The sequence below is a fragment of the Lucilia cuprina genome, chromosome 3, assembly GCF_022045245.1.
Source record: "Lucilia cuprina isolate Lc7/37 chromosome 3, ASM2204524v1, whole genome shotgun sequence".
Lineage (NCBI taxonomy): Eukaryota > Metazoa > Arthropoda > Insecta > Diptera > Calliphoridae > Lucilia > Lucilia cuprina.
Genome location: NC_060951.1, coordinates 51,755,300 through 51,773,672, shown reverse-complemented (window position 1 = coordinate 51,773,672; position 18,373 = coordinate 51,755,300). Strand labels below are relative to the sequence as shown.

Sequence of the window (18,373 nt, the reverse complement as noted above, 5' to 3'; positions counted from 1 at the left end):
CTTTTTCGTAATAAAAATGTAATTATATTTTTACAATATGTACCTCGGTGTAGCGGTAATTCTACATATTTTACAAATACCACAGAGCCAGTGCACGGAATACAGATAAAAGGAATTTATATTTTAGCATTAGTTAGGTTTTATTTTACTATTTAATAGTTTTTATTTTGAAAATAAAATAAGATGATAAAATTATGATGAAAAAAATTAGGAAGACAAACAAAAGGAACTAAATGGATCTTTGCGATAAAGTACTCTTTCACAATTTTTAAGGTTCCATGGAGTGGAAGATAAATTTTGCAAGATATTTATACAATTTTCTGTTAAAATTAATAAACATGTTTAATGTTATTGCAACTTAAATATTTAAATTTTAAAAAGTTAGAGAAAATTTTTAAGAATTATTGAAAATTAATATGGAATGTTGTTTTTGTCTTCTCGGCATTTAAACTTAAATTTGAAAACGAAGTCTTAATGCGTAACATAGTACAATTATAATACAAATTTATATATCGAATTACATCGACCAACAAAAAAATTAATTGACTTTTATAGGATATAAACAACTTTTGAAATGAAGGAGTTATCGCGCTACCAAATATTGCCAAAAACGGCGATGTTCCAAACTTCATGATATCTCTAAATCCAGGTGTGATAATGATAATGGCCTCAGAACCAAAGTTTAGAACATATCAAAACTTTAGGTTTCTGGGTTTCGACTTTTTTTAAATATTTAAGCTGGACACTAAGAGCTATTATCTTTTCATAATCTTTTATTCTAAACCGTTTTTACAGTAACTAAAATAGTTTTAAAACGTGACATTTTATATGACAATGTTTAGAATAAAGTCACATCATTTTAAAAAAATTCAGTGTAACTTAAAGTCCAGTTACGTGTATCAAAAAACTTGACTTTACAACAGTTAAATGAACATAAAATAATACTAAAAACTTAATAAAATAATATATACAAAAGCTAAATTAAAAACAAATTATATGCAATACATAGATGAAAATAAAACAATTGACATAATAAGCTTACCTTCCTGTGGCAATTCCACAATATTACTTGGTTCCGAAGGAGAACCTTCGCCAACTCGATTCACAGCACTAACGCGAAATTGATAAACAGTTGCTGCTTTTAAATTGCGTAATAAAATCCAACGATGTTCCGCCGATACATTACTTAGTTCGGTAATCCAATTTAATAGAGGATCTGGAACAGGACCTACGAATTTTTCTGATGATGTTAATGAATTTGAAAAATCAATTTTTATTTAGATATAGGAATAGGATAACAGGAAATGGGAATAGTAATAGTAATAAAAGGGAATTTGTAAAATTTTAAAACAATTTTAAGCAATAAACCGTGCAAAAGTACAATTTAAAATAAAAGTGAATTTTAATCGAACAACAGGATAATAAATCATAAGCAGTTTGCAAAAAGAAAAAAAAAACACAAACAAACAAATTGTTATTTAAAGGAAGACAATCAAATTTGAAACAATAAAATATAGATTAAAATTTTGTTTGTTGGAAAGGTCATACATAAAGTGTTGTAGTAAATGAAGGTTGGGTGGTAGTGATTTATTTTTTTATTTATTTTGTGGGTCAGTTTAGAAAGAGTTGAATAACCAGAAGCAGCCGTTCCAAGTTGTTGTTTGGTTGGTTCGTGTTGATATTATGAAAATGTTTTGCAGTATGTGTTATGCATATTTTTTTATGTTTGGTTTTTATTTATTTTTTGTTGCAGTAAAACCAAAATGTTAACAAAAAAAGTAACGAAACGAGAGAAAAAAAGAAAGAAAAAAAAATAATTTTTGGTGAGAAATGTTGTTGTAGTTATTGTTTTGTGTTTGGTTTTTATTTTTTGTGAAAATAGGCGCACACAAAATAAGGCTCTAATAAATGGTTGTTGTATAGTTTTCTATTGTTTGTTAAATGAAACTCTAAACAATAAATAAACATACAATTTTGTTTTTCCAACTTTGTTGGTTGTAAAAATAAACTGATTTCAAGCAAACTTACATGTTTATAAATCGCTGGTTACAAGCAATAACATCCTAAGTCGATGAATTTATTTTTGCATTTATTATTCTTTAGAAAAAAAAAATGGATTTCACATAAATGTAATAATGTTGTAAAAAACGCAATTTTTTTAAGATTTTTAAACCCGTAATGGGTTGTACCTCGTATTTAGTTGGCCAGTTACCAAGTATCTAAAACAGTGAGATTTACTGATTTTATAATATTGGAACGATCAAACTATCTTAAAGGGGGCTATTGTGTTGTTGTAACAGGTTGGCAGTAACTGGATGTTCTTCCCTGGGGAACAAATTTCCGGTTGATACAGCTGTTGTTGAGTTGACAATCTTTGGTCGATTGAGAATCGGGACGTTTCGGACGGAGATCCAATTGACGTGGGAACGTAGGGTTTAGGGTTATTGTGTTAATCCCTTCCCTTACTCCACTTAATTTTTCATATAATGAAAATATTTTCAACACAAGGTGAAGTCTTTACAAAATAAGGTGATAATACTAGTTGCAAGTTTGAACGTTATTATTTAAAGTAGCCTTCAACTTGTTTTTAGGACGATTTAGGCTGTTATTGCTTATAACCACAAATAAGTACATTCCACACATTACATGCTTACACATTTAATACAACATTTATTGAAAATTACTACACACAATGAAATTATACATATATCTTTGTATAGCAGTGATTTATAATTATAAAAAATATATAATAGTTTCATTTCCAGGATAAAAAAAATTTTGACTTTTTTGCAAAATTGACAGAAATCTAAAAAAACTACGATTTATTAAAATACATAATTTTGAGTATAAATTACTAATAAAATAAAAAATATTGAAAATTTTTTTATTAAATGTATGATATAATCCGAATGAATGTTATATGTTATATAGAAATCGATGTTATTTCTATGGTTTGGTGGAATTATGAATTCAACTCTGGAGAATTTTATTATCGTCGAATATTATCTTAAAATTCATTAGTATTAGTGGTTTAAATCATATGTGAACAAATTCTCATTAAATTTTGTAAAAACATTTTTTTGTTTGTCATGAACGTTAAAATAATTTTCTCAATTTATTGCCCTCAAGATCCTGCCGTTTAGGTTCTATCGTGACATAGTTAGCTCTGTTAATAATATACTCCTTATTATTTTCTAAAAAATATCTAGTTTTGAAAATATAGTTGAGATTGCTACTTTTACTACTGGGCAAACTTGTAAACTGGTACAAAAATAAGCTAGCAAAAGTTTAATCTTTTATTTTGGAAAATGTAAATTTTTATAGTTTATGTGTTACATATTATCTTGCAACAATATAACACAAAATATATTACTATAATAATGTTAATTTTAAACATCATACTAAAAACATATTATATTTTCACTAAACGTATGTTTAAAAGTAAAAAAGAACGAAAATAAAGTTTTTGTTATCTGTAAATTTAAATTGTAGGCATGTAATACTGTACATATTTATTATCCTTTTAAAAGCAAAAGTAAAAAGGCTAATGACATAATAAAAAAGCTATCGTTATTCAGTAACAATTTTCACATACGACAAACAGACACACACTAATTCACATACAGACAAAGACTCATGCAAACAGCATGATGATGACAAAAGTATTAAATTAAAAAAAGGAAACAACCAAAAACTAACTTACCTAATTCGGATACTTCACGCCTTTGTATGATAAACTTGGATATTGGACTGTTGCCATCAAAACCCGGTGTCCATGATACATTTATGGCTCGTTGTTCGGGTGTCTCTAGACGTGTTGCCTTTACGTTAGCTGGTGGAAATGGCAGTTCAATGACACTTAAACGTGACGACCGCGTTTCATTGCCACCCGGTGAGGTTACGACACATGAATAGGTGCCAACATCCGAAGCTCTTACAGCTTGTATCTCTAAAGTGCCATCCGATTGTACACCAATGCGCTGAGAATTACTAATGGCTGTTGGATGACCTTCGCGATACCAATCGATATTATACGGTACTGTTGGATCACTAGAGACTTTACACTGCAACGATGCGGTTAGGCCCAAAAGAACTGTAGTGTCAACTGGTGGCTGTATGATTTGTGTGCGCACTATATATTTATTTTTTTGGGAGGGAAAGAAAGAGTTATAAAACAGTTGTTTTAAAAATATATAGACAATAGAAAAGAGGATAATATTGTGTTTTTTTGTGTTGAAATTTGATATATGGCTTTGAGAGTATTAAAAAAAGTAAAAAAGATTTGAAATCTATTGTTTGTCAGCTGCTAACATATTGATGACATATACAGTGATAGTAAATCAAAACATAGATTTATTATACAAAAAATACATGTTACTAAAACAAAAATATGTATTTTAATATTACACTATTAAACTACAGATAATTACTTTATTAAAATTTTATTTATTAATTTTAAATTAAAACTTCTATTATTACTAAAAGCTTTTAAATTTCAAGTTTTTCATAATTGCCTTAATTACAAATTATTTTCTTAAAATCAACATTTTACTTTAAAAATTTTAATGTATTGTTTATTAAAATGTTAACTACAAATGTAACCTAGTTTTTCGAAATGCAAAATTAATTCTCTTAATTTGTAAGAGCAAATACCAATTATACAATTTCTATGTTGTTTTCTAAATTGCTTCGCATATTTTTGTGTATTTTTTGTGTATATTTTGCCAAAACAAAAATATATATTAATATCTTGGATATTGCTACACCATCATCTCGAAATGTGAATACTAACAGTTTTTGGTTTTTGGATAAAACATCTCATTTTGGCAAAAAAGCAAATTAAATGTCATAATCACATGGTTGAAATCCAATTAAAATTTTTCCAGGACACCGAAAAACAAACAATGGCAAAACAACCACAGAAAATCACTTAAAAAATAATATGCTAAAAACTACAATTAAAAATTGTCACATGTAGAGAGATGTGACAACAATGATTAGAGACAGAATTAGTTATAAATACGCGCATGATGTTGCCAACACATTCAACTAATATAAGCATGAGTCGTGTATAAGTTCTAGTAATGTAACTAATTTAAAAATGTAAATATGTATGTACATAAATATAACTCTGGGAGGAAAAGTGTTAAAGTTTTAATAAGTCGTACAGTTATTATTCATTTAAAAGGAATGACTTTCATGGGGTTTTTTGATTAAATTGAATTGTTTATTGGGATCAAGTTTTAACAGCATACATCGTGCAGTTAAACATTACTTAAAGTAAAATTTAAGAATTAATTGTGCTTAATTCAGCTATATCCCTTATATACCCTTTGCTTTAGTAAATTTCAATAAATTATTATTTTTTAAGTTTAAAACTCATTGTTCTTTCCCTACGACTTTTGAATGTCTTTCATCCAATTTATATATTGCGTACATGTGCCTGTGTTCTGATAACGAAAAACATTTACTTGAATTTACTTGAATTTTTAATAGTATAATCTACATTTCTGGATTCTAAATTTTAAAGAGGGATAAATCGGAGAGCCTCCATAGCTGTCCGTTCATGGTGTGGGGATTCGTTTAAACGGTCTCTTGACTGTTTTGAAATCGGTCCAGATAATTCAGACACTTAATATCTTGGCTTTAGATTCGATTGACAAATGATTTGGACAACTTAATAAATCTTTAAAAGATAATTTTATTTAAAATCAAAATAATTATGTATTAGGGAATTGCAAATTCTTTTAAAGATTTGGTCACAGAATTGACAATTTAAATAATTGTAGCAATATTATACCCCACTCTCTTAAAGGTTAATTTTTCAACTATTTTTAATACATTCAAATTTAATGGAGAAAAACTGCGTTTTCAGTTTTTCATTTCGTCCTGTGTCCTTCAGAATTTCAAATTTTAAAAAAGTACATTTTTCAAAAAATATTTTAAATAAATAAATAAAACATTACATAATATTTTGCAACTCTTGTTTTTCGAAAATTGTACTTTTCAAAACATTGAAGTCCTTTTAAAAGGACACTGGATCACGAAATAAAAAACTAAAAAAACTCAGATTTATCCTTTAAATTTATAGTATCAGACGTATATCAGTTCGTTTCTAACGATTTTTTTGTCTTTTTGTCAGACGGTGTAATGAGCGGGTGTAGATAGATCGTTTTTGGGACAAAGAATAAGAATAATCTTTATATTTACTTTAAATATTTGAAGCATGTTGCATTTCGTTCAAATATTAGATCCTTATTATTCTACATAAAATTTTGATCAAACTTCAAATTTAAAATTAAAATATAAGGGCCCTATTCAAAACAATTTACCAAAAGTTTAGAAAACATTTTTTTCCTAGAAAATTTGATTTTTTTTATAAATTTAAAGGTCTTAATGTTAGTACTAAAAAATGTGAATTATTTCAACGGCAAAAACAAAACATGATAATTTTCATTTTGTTGTTATAACATTATAAAGTATAAAAAAGTACATAAAAACAAATGTGTGAGAGTGTGCAATAATAATTTTAACATAAACCTGCAAATTTACATGCTCAACAGCTCAAATAAGCACTCATAAGTACAACATGCATACAGATTTATTAATATCTATATAAGTACGAATGAGTGTACCATTTAAATCTATATCTGTTTATATGTATGTATGAAAAAAGCGAAAACAAAATGATACTTACCCAAAACACCCAAATAAGCTTCACCATTAACAGTGCCGGCTTCATTTGAACGAACACAAGTGTAAAGGCCAGCATCAGATTCGCGTACGTTTGATATTAATAAATCTCCAGATTCCAGTATTTGTACACGACTCGAAATCTCAACAAGTTGTGTTTCTGTTTTAATTGTAATTGTCGGATGATCATAATGATGGTTGTAGTTTCAGTAGTTGATATAGTTGGTGGTGTTGGTGGCAATGGAGTTCAGTGGAGGAGTATTTGTGGTAGAATTGCAACGAGTTATTCATAGAAATGTTGGGTAAAGAGCGATGTGGCAAGAAATTTTAGGGATGGTTCAAAATTTAAATGTGTAAAGTTGGCAACATTTTGCACATAGTCAATTTTAGTTGTAGTTTTTTTCCGTTTGCATTCAACAGAATTAATGATGTTGTTGTTTTTAGTGTTGTTGTTGATATCAAGTACCCGTAACATTTAAAGTGTTATGATGATGTTGGGGATATAAAAGCCAACCAATGGTGTTGATGATGATGATGATTGCAATGACGACGATGTTGGCGTCAATGTGCGTATTTTGTATATTTTAACGTAATAGACAATAGTTGTTGCAGTATTTGTTGTAAGGACATAAACCAAACATTGTAATTCCGGTTCGTTGGTTAGTTTAGTGAGATAGACATTTTTGTTTGCCAACATCAACAAAATACCGCCAACAACATGAATGAACAACATTGCAAAATTGTATTTGCCACATATAGAACAGTTTGAGTATATTTTTCAAAACAGGTAGGGATTTGGGGTATTTGATGTTTTATTGTCATTGTCCATGTTGTCGTTAAAGATGTTGCCATTGCGATTTGTGGTAAATATTACGCGACATTGGCAATTCATTGACATAATTTACAAGTGCACAATAACAAAAATATTCATTGCACAATTGTCAATTTAGTTATTGTATTGAGTTGCATGTGTGTTTAGCATTAAATTATAGTTTTTTTGTAAGCGCGTTAAGTTAATATTTTTTTTATAGACCATCAACATCAACCAACATTTTGTTGCAAATTTAAACAGCAAACGAACAAGCAACCAACATTTATCACACACAATACCCATTTACACAGTTATACAGTATGTTTTTTTTTGGATATATTGTTGTGATCCATTAAGGCCAATTTTGGATTTGCATTATATTTTTTTGTTATGTTGTATGTTATTTTGGCATTAATTCAAACCATAATATTTTACCAGTTTTTTTGCGGGATTTTTTTGTAGAGTTTTGTTAGTGTTGTAGTAGTGGTGGTAGTAGTTGGAACACAGGCAAATAACAATGTTAAGCAAGGAAATAGAAAAAAATTATTTAGATTAGTAAAGAACATTTATTAAATGTACTATACAAAAATAGTTACATTTCTGCCTGAAAAATTTACAATTTCATGCAATATTGTTTGGCTGATGAAATTATGAATTCAATTTATTTTTATTAAGATTACAATAAATGTTTTTATATATTTTTTTTAATTTATTCCTGCCAATCTTTAAGTGTTGTTGACATTTTGTATAGTTATGGTAAATATTAGAATTTGGTTTAGGAAAAAATACTTTTTAAAATTTTTAATATATATTTTTTTTGAATAAAACTGGAACCCTCAAGAGCAAACATTTGCCTTTTATGTTTTGAAATTTTTTGAAAAATATTTGTTAACCGTCTTTTGTTACCACATTTGTTAACAGTTAGACAGATTTTAGATTTCGACAACGAGTATTGTCGTACGCATGTATATACTTTGTCAACAGATATTATTAAAAAATTATAAACATTTTGGTGTCAAATTGGTACCAGGAGTGTATATTTCTTTATCCCTCTGTGTAGAATCCTACACTTTATATGGAATTATAAATCCTATATAAGAATGCAAGGATAGTTGCTATTGTTCTGCACTGCCAGCCTGGTGATACCCAACTTAGACGCAGGTAAAAGAGCGCACAAAATATTGTAATACCGTATATCTTTGGATCAGATGTAACATAGGTCCTACTATCAAACTAACTACTTATATAGCTTTTGTACAAATCGGATACAAAGAATTGGGCTAATTTCCAATTATTATCATAATCAAGTTTACATACTTTTGCGGCTTTTGAAAACGATTCGTTTATTTTTGATTTTCATGACTATTTTAATTTTTTTTCCAAACTACATATATTTAATATTCATATGGACAACACACTTACCGTTATAAATCCATGTAATATTTGGGTTCGGTGCACCAATAGCACGGCATGAAATGGTAGCATCTTTACCATCTAAAGCGGTTACATTCTGTGGTGGCTGTTCCAAAACTGGTGCTGAGGCTACATAGAGACAGAGATAGAACAAATATTAGAAATATACACACGAAAATTAATAAATAAATTTTTTAGGCAGGAAATTGTAAAAAGTTAAAAATAGTTTTGCAAACAAATAATAAAAATGTATAGTAGAAATACCAACTAAAAATAAATAGATCCCTTAGCCAATTATAATGTTAAAAATGTTAGTGGAAATGAAAAAGGGGATAAAATATATGTAAATTCAACATTGCAAACATTAATATTAAACTTTTGCGTTTTTCGATAATTTTTTGGGTAGCAACATTCTTTCATGATTTTAAGTGATAAGCGATTTGTGGGTAATGTTTAAAGTGTTAGCAATTTAAATAACACCTAATTTGACGAAAGTGTTTATTTGTAGTTTTTGCACTACTTATTAACATTTAGGCATTAAAATTATAGCAATAAATGTGTTAATTATTTAGGCAATACTTTGTAAAACGATATTCATATAAGAAAGATAAATATGAACTGCAATACAATATTTATTTTTTGATAACACAAGCGAATAGTTTTAAAATTTCTTAATTTTTCTATTTTTTACCTATTTATTTAAACTTTAAAATTTAAAGTCAGTTAGTTAACTTTATATGCATGAAGAATGTTTTCAATTCTAATTATAAAAACACATTTACTATATTAATATTTTAGCATGAAAAGAAGGTGCATTAATATTTTTCTCACATAGTTTAGACATAGAACCCAGAATGTCAACACTTAACACATAAAAAAATAAAAACAGAAGACAACAAATGCAAGTTTTATCAATGACTGACTTCCTTTTCATTCCCTTCTGTAATATTTGTTGTTTACTTGTTTGCTAACTGCTGTTGTTTTAATACTTTAAACGTCCTTTTTTCATTCAACCTCATGTATTTTATAGAAAATGATCCTCATCATCACCATTGTAAGTTAAGTAGAGAAGAAAGCTTTTAAACTTTTATTTGAACTTTATAAGAGTATTTTACGAAAAAAAACAGAAACAAAAAAACTTTAAAGAAGTTTATGTACATAGTTTATACTTAGTAATCATATACATATGTATGTACATATATGAAAGCAAATAACCAGCAGTTTTTAAGGAATAGATTGACTCCTTGTAAGATTACCCTTTTTATATCAACGAATATTTTGATTTTGTCATTCCGTTTGTAACACATTTAAATATTCGCACAAGACCAATAAAATTATAGCCATGCCCGTTCGTCTGTCTGTTGAAATCATTATAGGGACCACACAGCAGGAGCTAGACATTTGAAATTTTGCATAAGGTTTATTTGGCATTAAAAATAGGTCCACGTTTTCAAATACCACCCATTCAAGTGGCCCCCGATAAACAGTTTTATATAAATAAGTATCGGTCCATTATTGAACCTACCCCGCCAAATTCAGAAATTTACTTTAAAACTTATTTCTTATAAGAAATGAGCGATAAAATAGGAATAAAAAAAATTGGATAAGAATAAATCTCTACTAATTTTTTGAGGATTGGTCCATGGACCCTACCCCCATATAAGGTCCTCTACAGAAATTAGAATACAATGATAAAATTTGACATAAGCAGTTTTGTATGAACAAAAATCTGTCTAACAACTTTTGAAAGGTACGGTCTATATTTTTCCCAACGCCCCGTAGAAATTCCCCTTCAGAAAATGACTTTACCGCTTACTGCTAGCTTAAAAATACGAGTACGACTATGAAATTTAACAGTTGTATAAGAAGTACTTACTAAGAACCAAAATTATTTTACCAGAAAATTTATGAATTTCTTCAACATTTCGAGACCATTAGGTAAATGGTAATGCCGGGCGTTGTCAATCGCCACTTTAGTATCATAATGTTAACAATCTATTTATCTACTTGCAAAGTTACCTCGCATTGCAGGATATAAACTCACAAACATTCAAACGTATTCCCTAAGTGTGTATATTTACTCAGGAAGCATAAATATGTATTCATACATATATTTCATTACTTTAAACCTTTATATGTATGACTAAAAAATAAAACACAGTAACAAATTAAAAAAAAGTGCAACAAACTTTTAACTTGTCCACACATATTCTGCAGTAACTTTTGCCACGTTAACAACACCCTTTAATAACCAAACCAAAGCATACATTACTCACACACATACACCTTTTGTACTTCATACATACTGAAATTCATGTTCGAAAATGTTGCATATAAACTTTGTTCATCTATTTTTTTTGATGTAACTTCAAACCAACAGTTTATTTTCTTGTATCAAGTTCTTGTTTTTTTTTTGCTGCTTCAATTTTCTTATTTTTTTTGTGTGTGGAAAATCCTTTACTAATCGCATGCCATGACTCTGTATAAGTGTTACACATTAAATACACAACAACACGCAAAGAGCAACAACAAAAAAAAGGACAAAATAAAAACCCAACAACATGAAACATATTTAACAAAAATTGTTATACTACAAAAAGAAATTGTTACCAAATGTACACTGATTCCAGGGAATGATTTCTTGAAACATTGTCCAGAGATAAAAAGCTTAATATTGGGTTAAAGTTTATATTTCTGAAATATCTATAAACTTGTACATGTTATTAAAAAACCCTCGAAAAATATTATATGTTTTTTAAGTTGTTAATATAATTTCTTCTTGAAATTATAATGTTTTGAAAACTTTTTATACTAAAGCTATAAAAGTTTTCGAAAGTTCGAAATTCTTAATTTTTAATATAAGCTCTAAATCATGAGGATTTGTTAATTTTTTTTCCTTAATATTTAATTCCAATTTCGAATTTTTAACTTTACAAAAATTAATTTCATATATTTTATGTGTCTTTTAAAAATAGATTCGACAAATTTAAACATGAGATCAGGAAACATTGTACTTATAATTCAGTTATACTTACATAATAATAAAAAATCTAGGTGATATTTTTCTTTGAGTTTGGCCAAAAATATAACCTGCTTTTTCGCAACTTCAACATTTGTTGTGTTTTTCTTTGATTTTTTGTTTGTTTTTTCTTTGCATTTTCTCTTGCAGATTTATTTAAAATGAACATTTTCAAAGATGCTTTAAAGCTTTTATTTTCAGCTGCTTCTTGATAAATAAATGCATATTGTGTAATTTTTTGTTTTCTGCTTAAGGATACTTATTTTTATATTTATATATATTTTTGCTTTGTATTTTCCTTAACAATACAATACTATTTGTCTTTTAGAATATATTTCTTTCCAAAAAAAAAAAAAAAAAAAAATGGTACAAAAATTTTTGTTCGCAATTGTCGTTACATTTTTCAGTTTTTCTTAGTGCGTTTTTTTTTTCTTTTTTTCTATGTTATTTTGCAGGCAAAACTAAAAAATATGGTAAAAAATGTTGTCTTAAAGATGTAAATTTATTATTTTCCCCCCCTACAGTTTTTGCCGAGAAATATTTTGGTATGAATATCTATAAATTTTAGAGATATAAACACTTTTTACATTTTTTATGCATTTGTTGTTGCTGTGTCTCTTTACTTTCATGTTGTTATGTTTTTTGAAGTTGAAGTTCTGTGAAAAATGTAATATTATTGCAGAACAAAATGTCTTTTAACATCTTAAATCCATATGTCATGTGGTTATTTTATTTAATCCTTAAATGGTTTAGAAAACAAAAATTTTCAGAGAATTTTCGTATAAATAAGTTAACAATTGTAGTGACATGTATTTGTAATGTTAAACATTTAAAGACTTTTCGTTAAAATGGTATTTCTTATATTATAAATAATACTTTTCAGTTTTCATTATAATTATTAGTTAAGAATACATTACAAATTTATATATCAAATATTAAATTAGAATAACAAAATTATTTTTGTTTCCCTCTCTCAAACACTATGTTGCAAAAATTATTGTAATAAATCTTTGCGTTTCAATGTATTCTCAGTTACAAAACGTTACATACATATTCCCTACTGCTCATTGCTGCCATCACGTGAAGTTATTATTATTATTACATAAAATGTTTTACTTTTCATGAATTAAAAGCACGAACCCTCTTTTACACTGATTCACCATGACTGCTAATAATGTGAACGCACATACTTAAGACTTCATTATAAAGGGAAGAAAACAGTGAGAAACAAAAAAATAATGTTATTTTAGGTCGAAATCTAAAAAAGAAATTACTTACAAAACACTATAAATAAAATTGGTTGGCGAAAAACGCTTAAAATATTAAATGGTAATAACATGACATAAATACGTTTAATTGTTGCTGATATTATTGTTTTTGGTTATTTGTTGTTATAAATTTAAATAACAACCTTTATTAATATTACATAATGCTATAATACATACATATATTACCAATATTTATTACATGTACATATATACATGTGTATTGAAATTTATTCATTAATTAAACACTATCGGTTTATGATGAATTGTTTTTAACCCGCGGTATAGTTTATTTAAAGCGTACGCAAAGTCTGCATTATTATAAATTGCATTTTCAAAAGCACCACAATTCTTTATACTGCATACAAGTGATTATATGCATTACTCTCTATGTTCGATATGAATGAAAATTAGTTTTTCGCTTTAAAATATTTAACTAAACAATTCACATTAATGATATAAAATTTACAATGTTTCTGCTATTCTGAAAACTTGTATAAGATAGATAGTTTTGAATATTGTGTCTCGATATATTATATTATTTTTGAAAAACCATTTACCACGGACAATCTACGCATTATATTGAGTTATGATGGTATTTGTGTTAAAAAAATAACAAACAATGTGAACAAAATGCAGAGTGGTAAGGTTCTAAGGGGAATAGGACATATTAATCCATATTAATCCATTTTAATATCTTTCTAAAAATTTCTATTTTTTTACAAACAAATATTTAATTCAGATTTTGCAAATTCAATTAACTTTAACACGAAAAAATTTATATACTGGAACCTGTGCCCCTATTATACATAGGACGCCTTTTGAGTGTGTTAAATAAATTTCATAAATTACATTTTATATAAATTGATTGGTCAACAGTCAGAGGTTAAATATAAATTTTATAATAATAATTTCATTTCATAACAATATGAAAATTAATAACAAAAACAATCAAGAATTAAACGAAAAAAAGAACGAACGTGAAACACCAAACATATTTGCTTATTAATTTACTGCAGGAAGAGCGGTGGTGTAGTAAAGGCTAATCAAACAAACGAATATTGTAAATAATTGGGAAATTTGTAATATTTCTTTATACACTCTCCTACTGACCAACAAATTACTGGCCTATAAATTGTTTGTTATATGGCAATAATAAATGAATGTGTTAATGTAAATGGAAATAAAAATACCTTTAAACTGCTACAGTACAGTTTAATGAATTTGATACATGTTTCTGAGTGGGTAGACTTAACTCCATGTCCTATATATTTAAATACTTCATTGGTTTCTTACATTTTTAGGTGTTGTAATTTATTTTTGCGTGTTGGACATGTATTAATTTTTGTGTGTAACTTCACTTACTGTACGGAGTATGTGTACAATAAGTATGTAATATTATTATTAAATGAGTAAAGAAAGAGCTGAAGAAATAGAGAATTTGGTTAAGGGAAGTTTCATTGGGTTGTAAGTAAGTAAGTAAGTAATAAGTAAGTAAGTAAGTAAGTAAGTAAGTAAGTAAGTAAGTAAGTAAGTAAGTAAGTAAGTAAGTAAGTAAGTAAGTAAGTAAGTAAGTAAGTAAGTAAGTAAGTAAGTAAGTAAGTAAGTAAGTAAGTAAGTAAGTAAGTAAGTAAGTAAGTAAGTAAGTAAGTAAGTAAGTAAGTAAGTAAGTAAGTAAGTAAGTAAGTAAGTAAGTAAGTGAGTAAGTAAGTAAGTAAGTAAATAAGTAAGAAATTTTTGCCCTTTGTAAAGCTCTAATTAGTACCCGGTTTATTAAGCTTTCAATTAAGTAATATCACTAATAGCTTAACAGGAATTTTTGGCAAACTTTTCTTTAAATGTGTACCTTCAAGCAGCCTATCGTAAATTTATGGCAAACCACAACTTTGCTCTCAACATGATCTTTCAAAAAAGGCAAGGAAAGGCAAGGAAAAAATTAACATTAAATAGCAAAAGGACAATTAACATTAAAATTCCTTTTTTCTCTTGCTCCTCACGCTTTTGTGTAAATGTGTGTTTTTCCTTTCATGAAAATTAAATTTGCATAACAATTGTTTACCTACATTTCGCATTTAACAACTTTCATTTGCGGTTGTACAAGTGTGTGTATTATTTTTTAAATACATTTTCTGCAGTTGTTTTTATTATTATGTATTATTATTTTATTTCTACCATACAATTGGTTATGATTCATTACACTATTTGTAGTTGTCGTTGTTGTGGGTTTCGCGTGCTTTTGCTTTTTAAAAGAATTCATACGCATTTAATGGGGATTTGGTCGTCTTACTGGGGGGACAAAGCCCGACTACACCTTTTTCACTCGTACTTATATATTACAATAAATATTTTTAATTTTATGCTAGTGGGCATGTAAAAAGTAACTGTTGTTATACTGTGATGAATATTTATATATCATAAATGTGTGTGAATTGAAATATGTATATTTGACTATAATGATGATTATATTGCATACTTATAAACTGTGTTGATATTTATACACAAATCTCCATACATAACTATACATAACTATATAAAACATACAAAATACGAATTCCAAGTGAAAAGTTCTTTTAAATAACTTGGTGTAAAAAACATAAATAATCATTTCCTAAAAATTTAATGAACTTTTTAACTTGCTTTCGTAACAATAACCACACATACACACGTGTATTTATTATTACTCCTGTAAAGGAATCATGTGATGCGGATGATGAAAATATTAATGAGAGAAGCATAACAAGTGAAAAGCCTAAATAATCCAAGAGATTTACTTTAACAGGACGTTACACATAATACAAGGATGAACCCAACATGACAATGTTTGTGTATGTGTGTGTGTCCATGCGTGCTGAAAGGCAGGAGTAATAGTGTTAAAAGTGGCCAATATCAATATGGTTTCGTTGGTGTAAAATGTAAGAGAATTGTTTCAAAAGAGGCAATTCGTACTATCCCAGCAAATAACTTATCTAAAGTAAGTTTTAATAACTTCCAAGCAACTTCGTATGCTTTTTTCTGGTATGTACTTCCAATAAGAAAATATCCTTCATCTAAGGAACATTTTATTGACTAACTACAGATTCTAGTGTAAAGTATTATAAAAATATGACAAACACGTACATAAATACTGGTTTTTAATAGTAAGAAGAAACAACAACATCCTTCCTAACAATAAATTGAGATTCTGCAGACAATACATCCTTTTGGATGCTAATAAACAGACTAGTGTAGTGAAATTTTGTACTTTTGTTTACATACGCAGACATAAATTTACATAACTATCTGTATATATTAATGAGCTTTTATAATTGCCATAAAAACAAAAATTGAAAATTATCCCTTAAAAAGGAAACAAATACAAAGAAGAAAAAATAAAAACAAATTCATCCGTGTTACTCATCAATCAAACATTAACCAACCAACTTCCGTAATACGCCTTTTCCTTTAGCCGTGCAATTACACGTGTTGCATTAGTGTTTACACACACAACAATGGTCTCTTTGATTATTTACATCCTTTGCAGAAACGATATGGTTGGTGTACCTACACACATACATACGTACATACATACATACATACATACATACATACATACATACATACATACATACATACATACATACATACACACAAATATGTAACTATTAACCGTCTATCAACTAGAGACCTCAGTGCCCCGTATCCTTTATATATCCTATGTTTGTTTGCAATTTAATTATGCCTTTTTAATCGCTGGAAAGGGGAAAAGAACAACATTCAAAAATTGTACCAGGAACAGCAATAAAATTCACTTAGTTGTTACACATTGGGGATAAAGAAAACTTATTGGTTAAAAAATAAACAATTGAAATAAATTCAATTGATTCAAACTGATTATAGACTCGACTACACAGACTAGTCTATAGTAATTTAGACAACGGATTGATCTATATACTAGCTATAGGTTGATCTATATATAGACAGATGTATAACCTTTATTATAGACTGCATTTATAGTATTGATGAGTAATGGATTATCTATAGCCTTGATTATAGACCTATAGCTTTGAATACAGACTGATCTATAGTTTTAACTATAGACTGATATACAGCCTCAACTATATACTGATCTGTAGTTTGACTATAGACTGGTATAAAGTCTTGACTAAAGACGAATCTATAGGTTTTTCTTATACTTAATCTACATAATTTTCTAAAGACTGATCTGTCTGGACTCTATAGATTGTTATACAGTTTGGACTAAATGATCATTACGTACGAATGATCTATAATAATGGCTATTGACAATCTTAATAATATATCACCAATGAATTGTTCAAATTTCAAGAACAAGTCATTTTCAAAAAATGGTTTACTATTGTGGGTTAAAATATGTAAATCTAAACCATAAGCATGAACTTAAAAAGCTTGACGATAATTTAAGAATTTACATACATTGTCATATTTGTTAGCCTTTGGTACTAGGAGCTGTTTAAGCCTACAACATGTAAAGTAGATAAATATTCAGTTGACCAATTGTATCCTTAAGTCACAAATTTAAAATAACATTTTCTTTTTCCGGTTTAAATAAAATGGTAAATACAAAATGTTGTAAGTGTTACATCCCTAGTGTTAAATTGCTGATGTATTGTTTCGGTTTTTTTGATGCCAGAATTGACCTAAATTATAACTTTAACTTGTTTTTTCTTTTCTCGTTGCAATTGAGTTTTGTTTCAACTTATGACCAAAGACCAGTGAATGGTCTTTGTTGCGTTACAGGAAATTGCATGTATTATAATTTTTAGCTTGTTCTCTGCTGAATTTTCTGTTATTTTCTTTTAACGTTTTTTTTATGTCGACACATTTTCACACACACACACAGCGAGTTATAGACATGTAACCGAGAAAAATCAACACAAATGAAAGTATTTAAATCATAAAGTATGGTTGGAGGAAGAAGCAAGAGAGAGATAGGAGTTTTCCACAAACATACAGAAATGTTAAGTGTAAACATGTATTTTCTCCTGAAACATAAAATGAACAATGTTCATTAATGTTTTCCTACCGTGCAGTTTTACATCATCTCCATGTGAAATTTGTATATACAATGTACGTAAATGTGTGTATTTAATCTTAAATATGCATGTATGATGTTATCAATACATTTCACACAAAGTATATACTGAAAACAAAAAA

The 18,373-nt window shown here is 27.8% G+C and overlaps 1 protein-coding gene across 13 annotated transcripts in view; it reads right to left on the bottom strand.

Annotated features, from left to right (window-relative positions):
* LOC111680926 (protein sidekick) overlaps nucleotides 1–18,373 on the bottom strand; it is a 204,845-nt gene that overhangs the window by 8,046 nt on the left and 178,426 nt on the right. For 4 of the 13 annotated variants that reach the window (XM_046946399.1, XM_046946400.1, XM_046946403.1 and 1 more), the window contains 5 exons: nucleotides 8,927–9,046; nucleotides 6,698–6,853; nucleotides 3,704–4,132; nucleotides 1,043–1,240; nucleotides 44–61 (listed from right to left, as the gene is read on the bottom strand). In XM_046946399.1, coding sequence (XP_046802355.1) covers nucleotides 44–61; nucleotides 1,043–1,240; nucleotides 3,704–4,132; nucleotides 6,698–6,853; nucleotides 8,927–9,046 — 921 coding nt within the window. The remainder of the gene's footprint in view (nucleotides 1–43; nucleotides 62–1,042; nucleotides 1,241–3,703; nucleotides 4,133–6,697; nucleotides 6,854–8,926; nucleotides 9,047–18,373) is intronic. The other 9 variants (XM_046946402.1, XM_046946408.1, XM_046946409.1 and 6 more) reach the window with 5 other exon arrangements.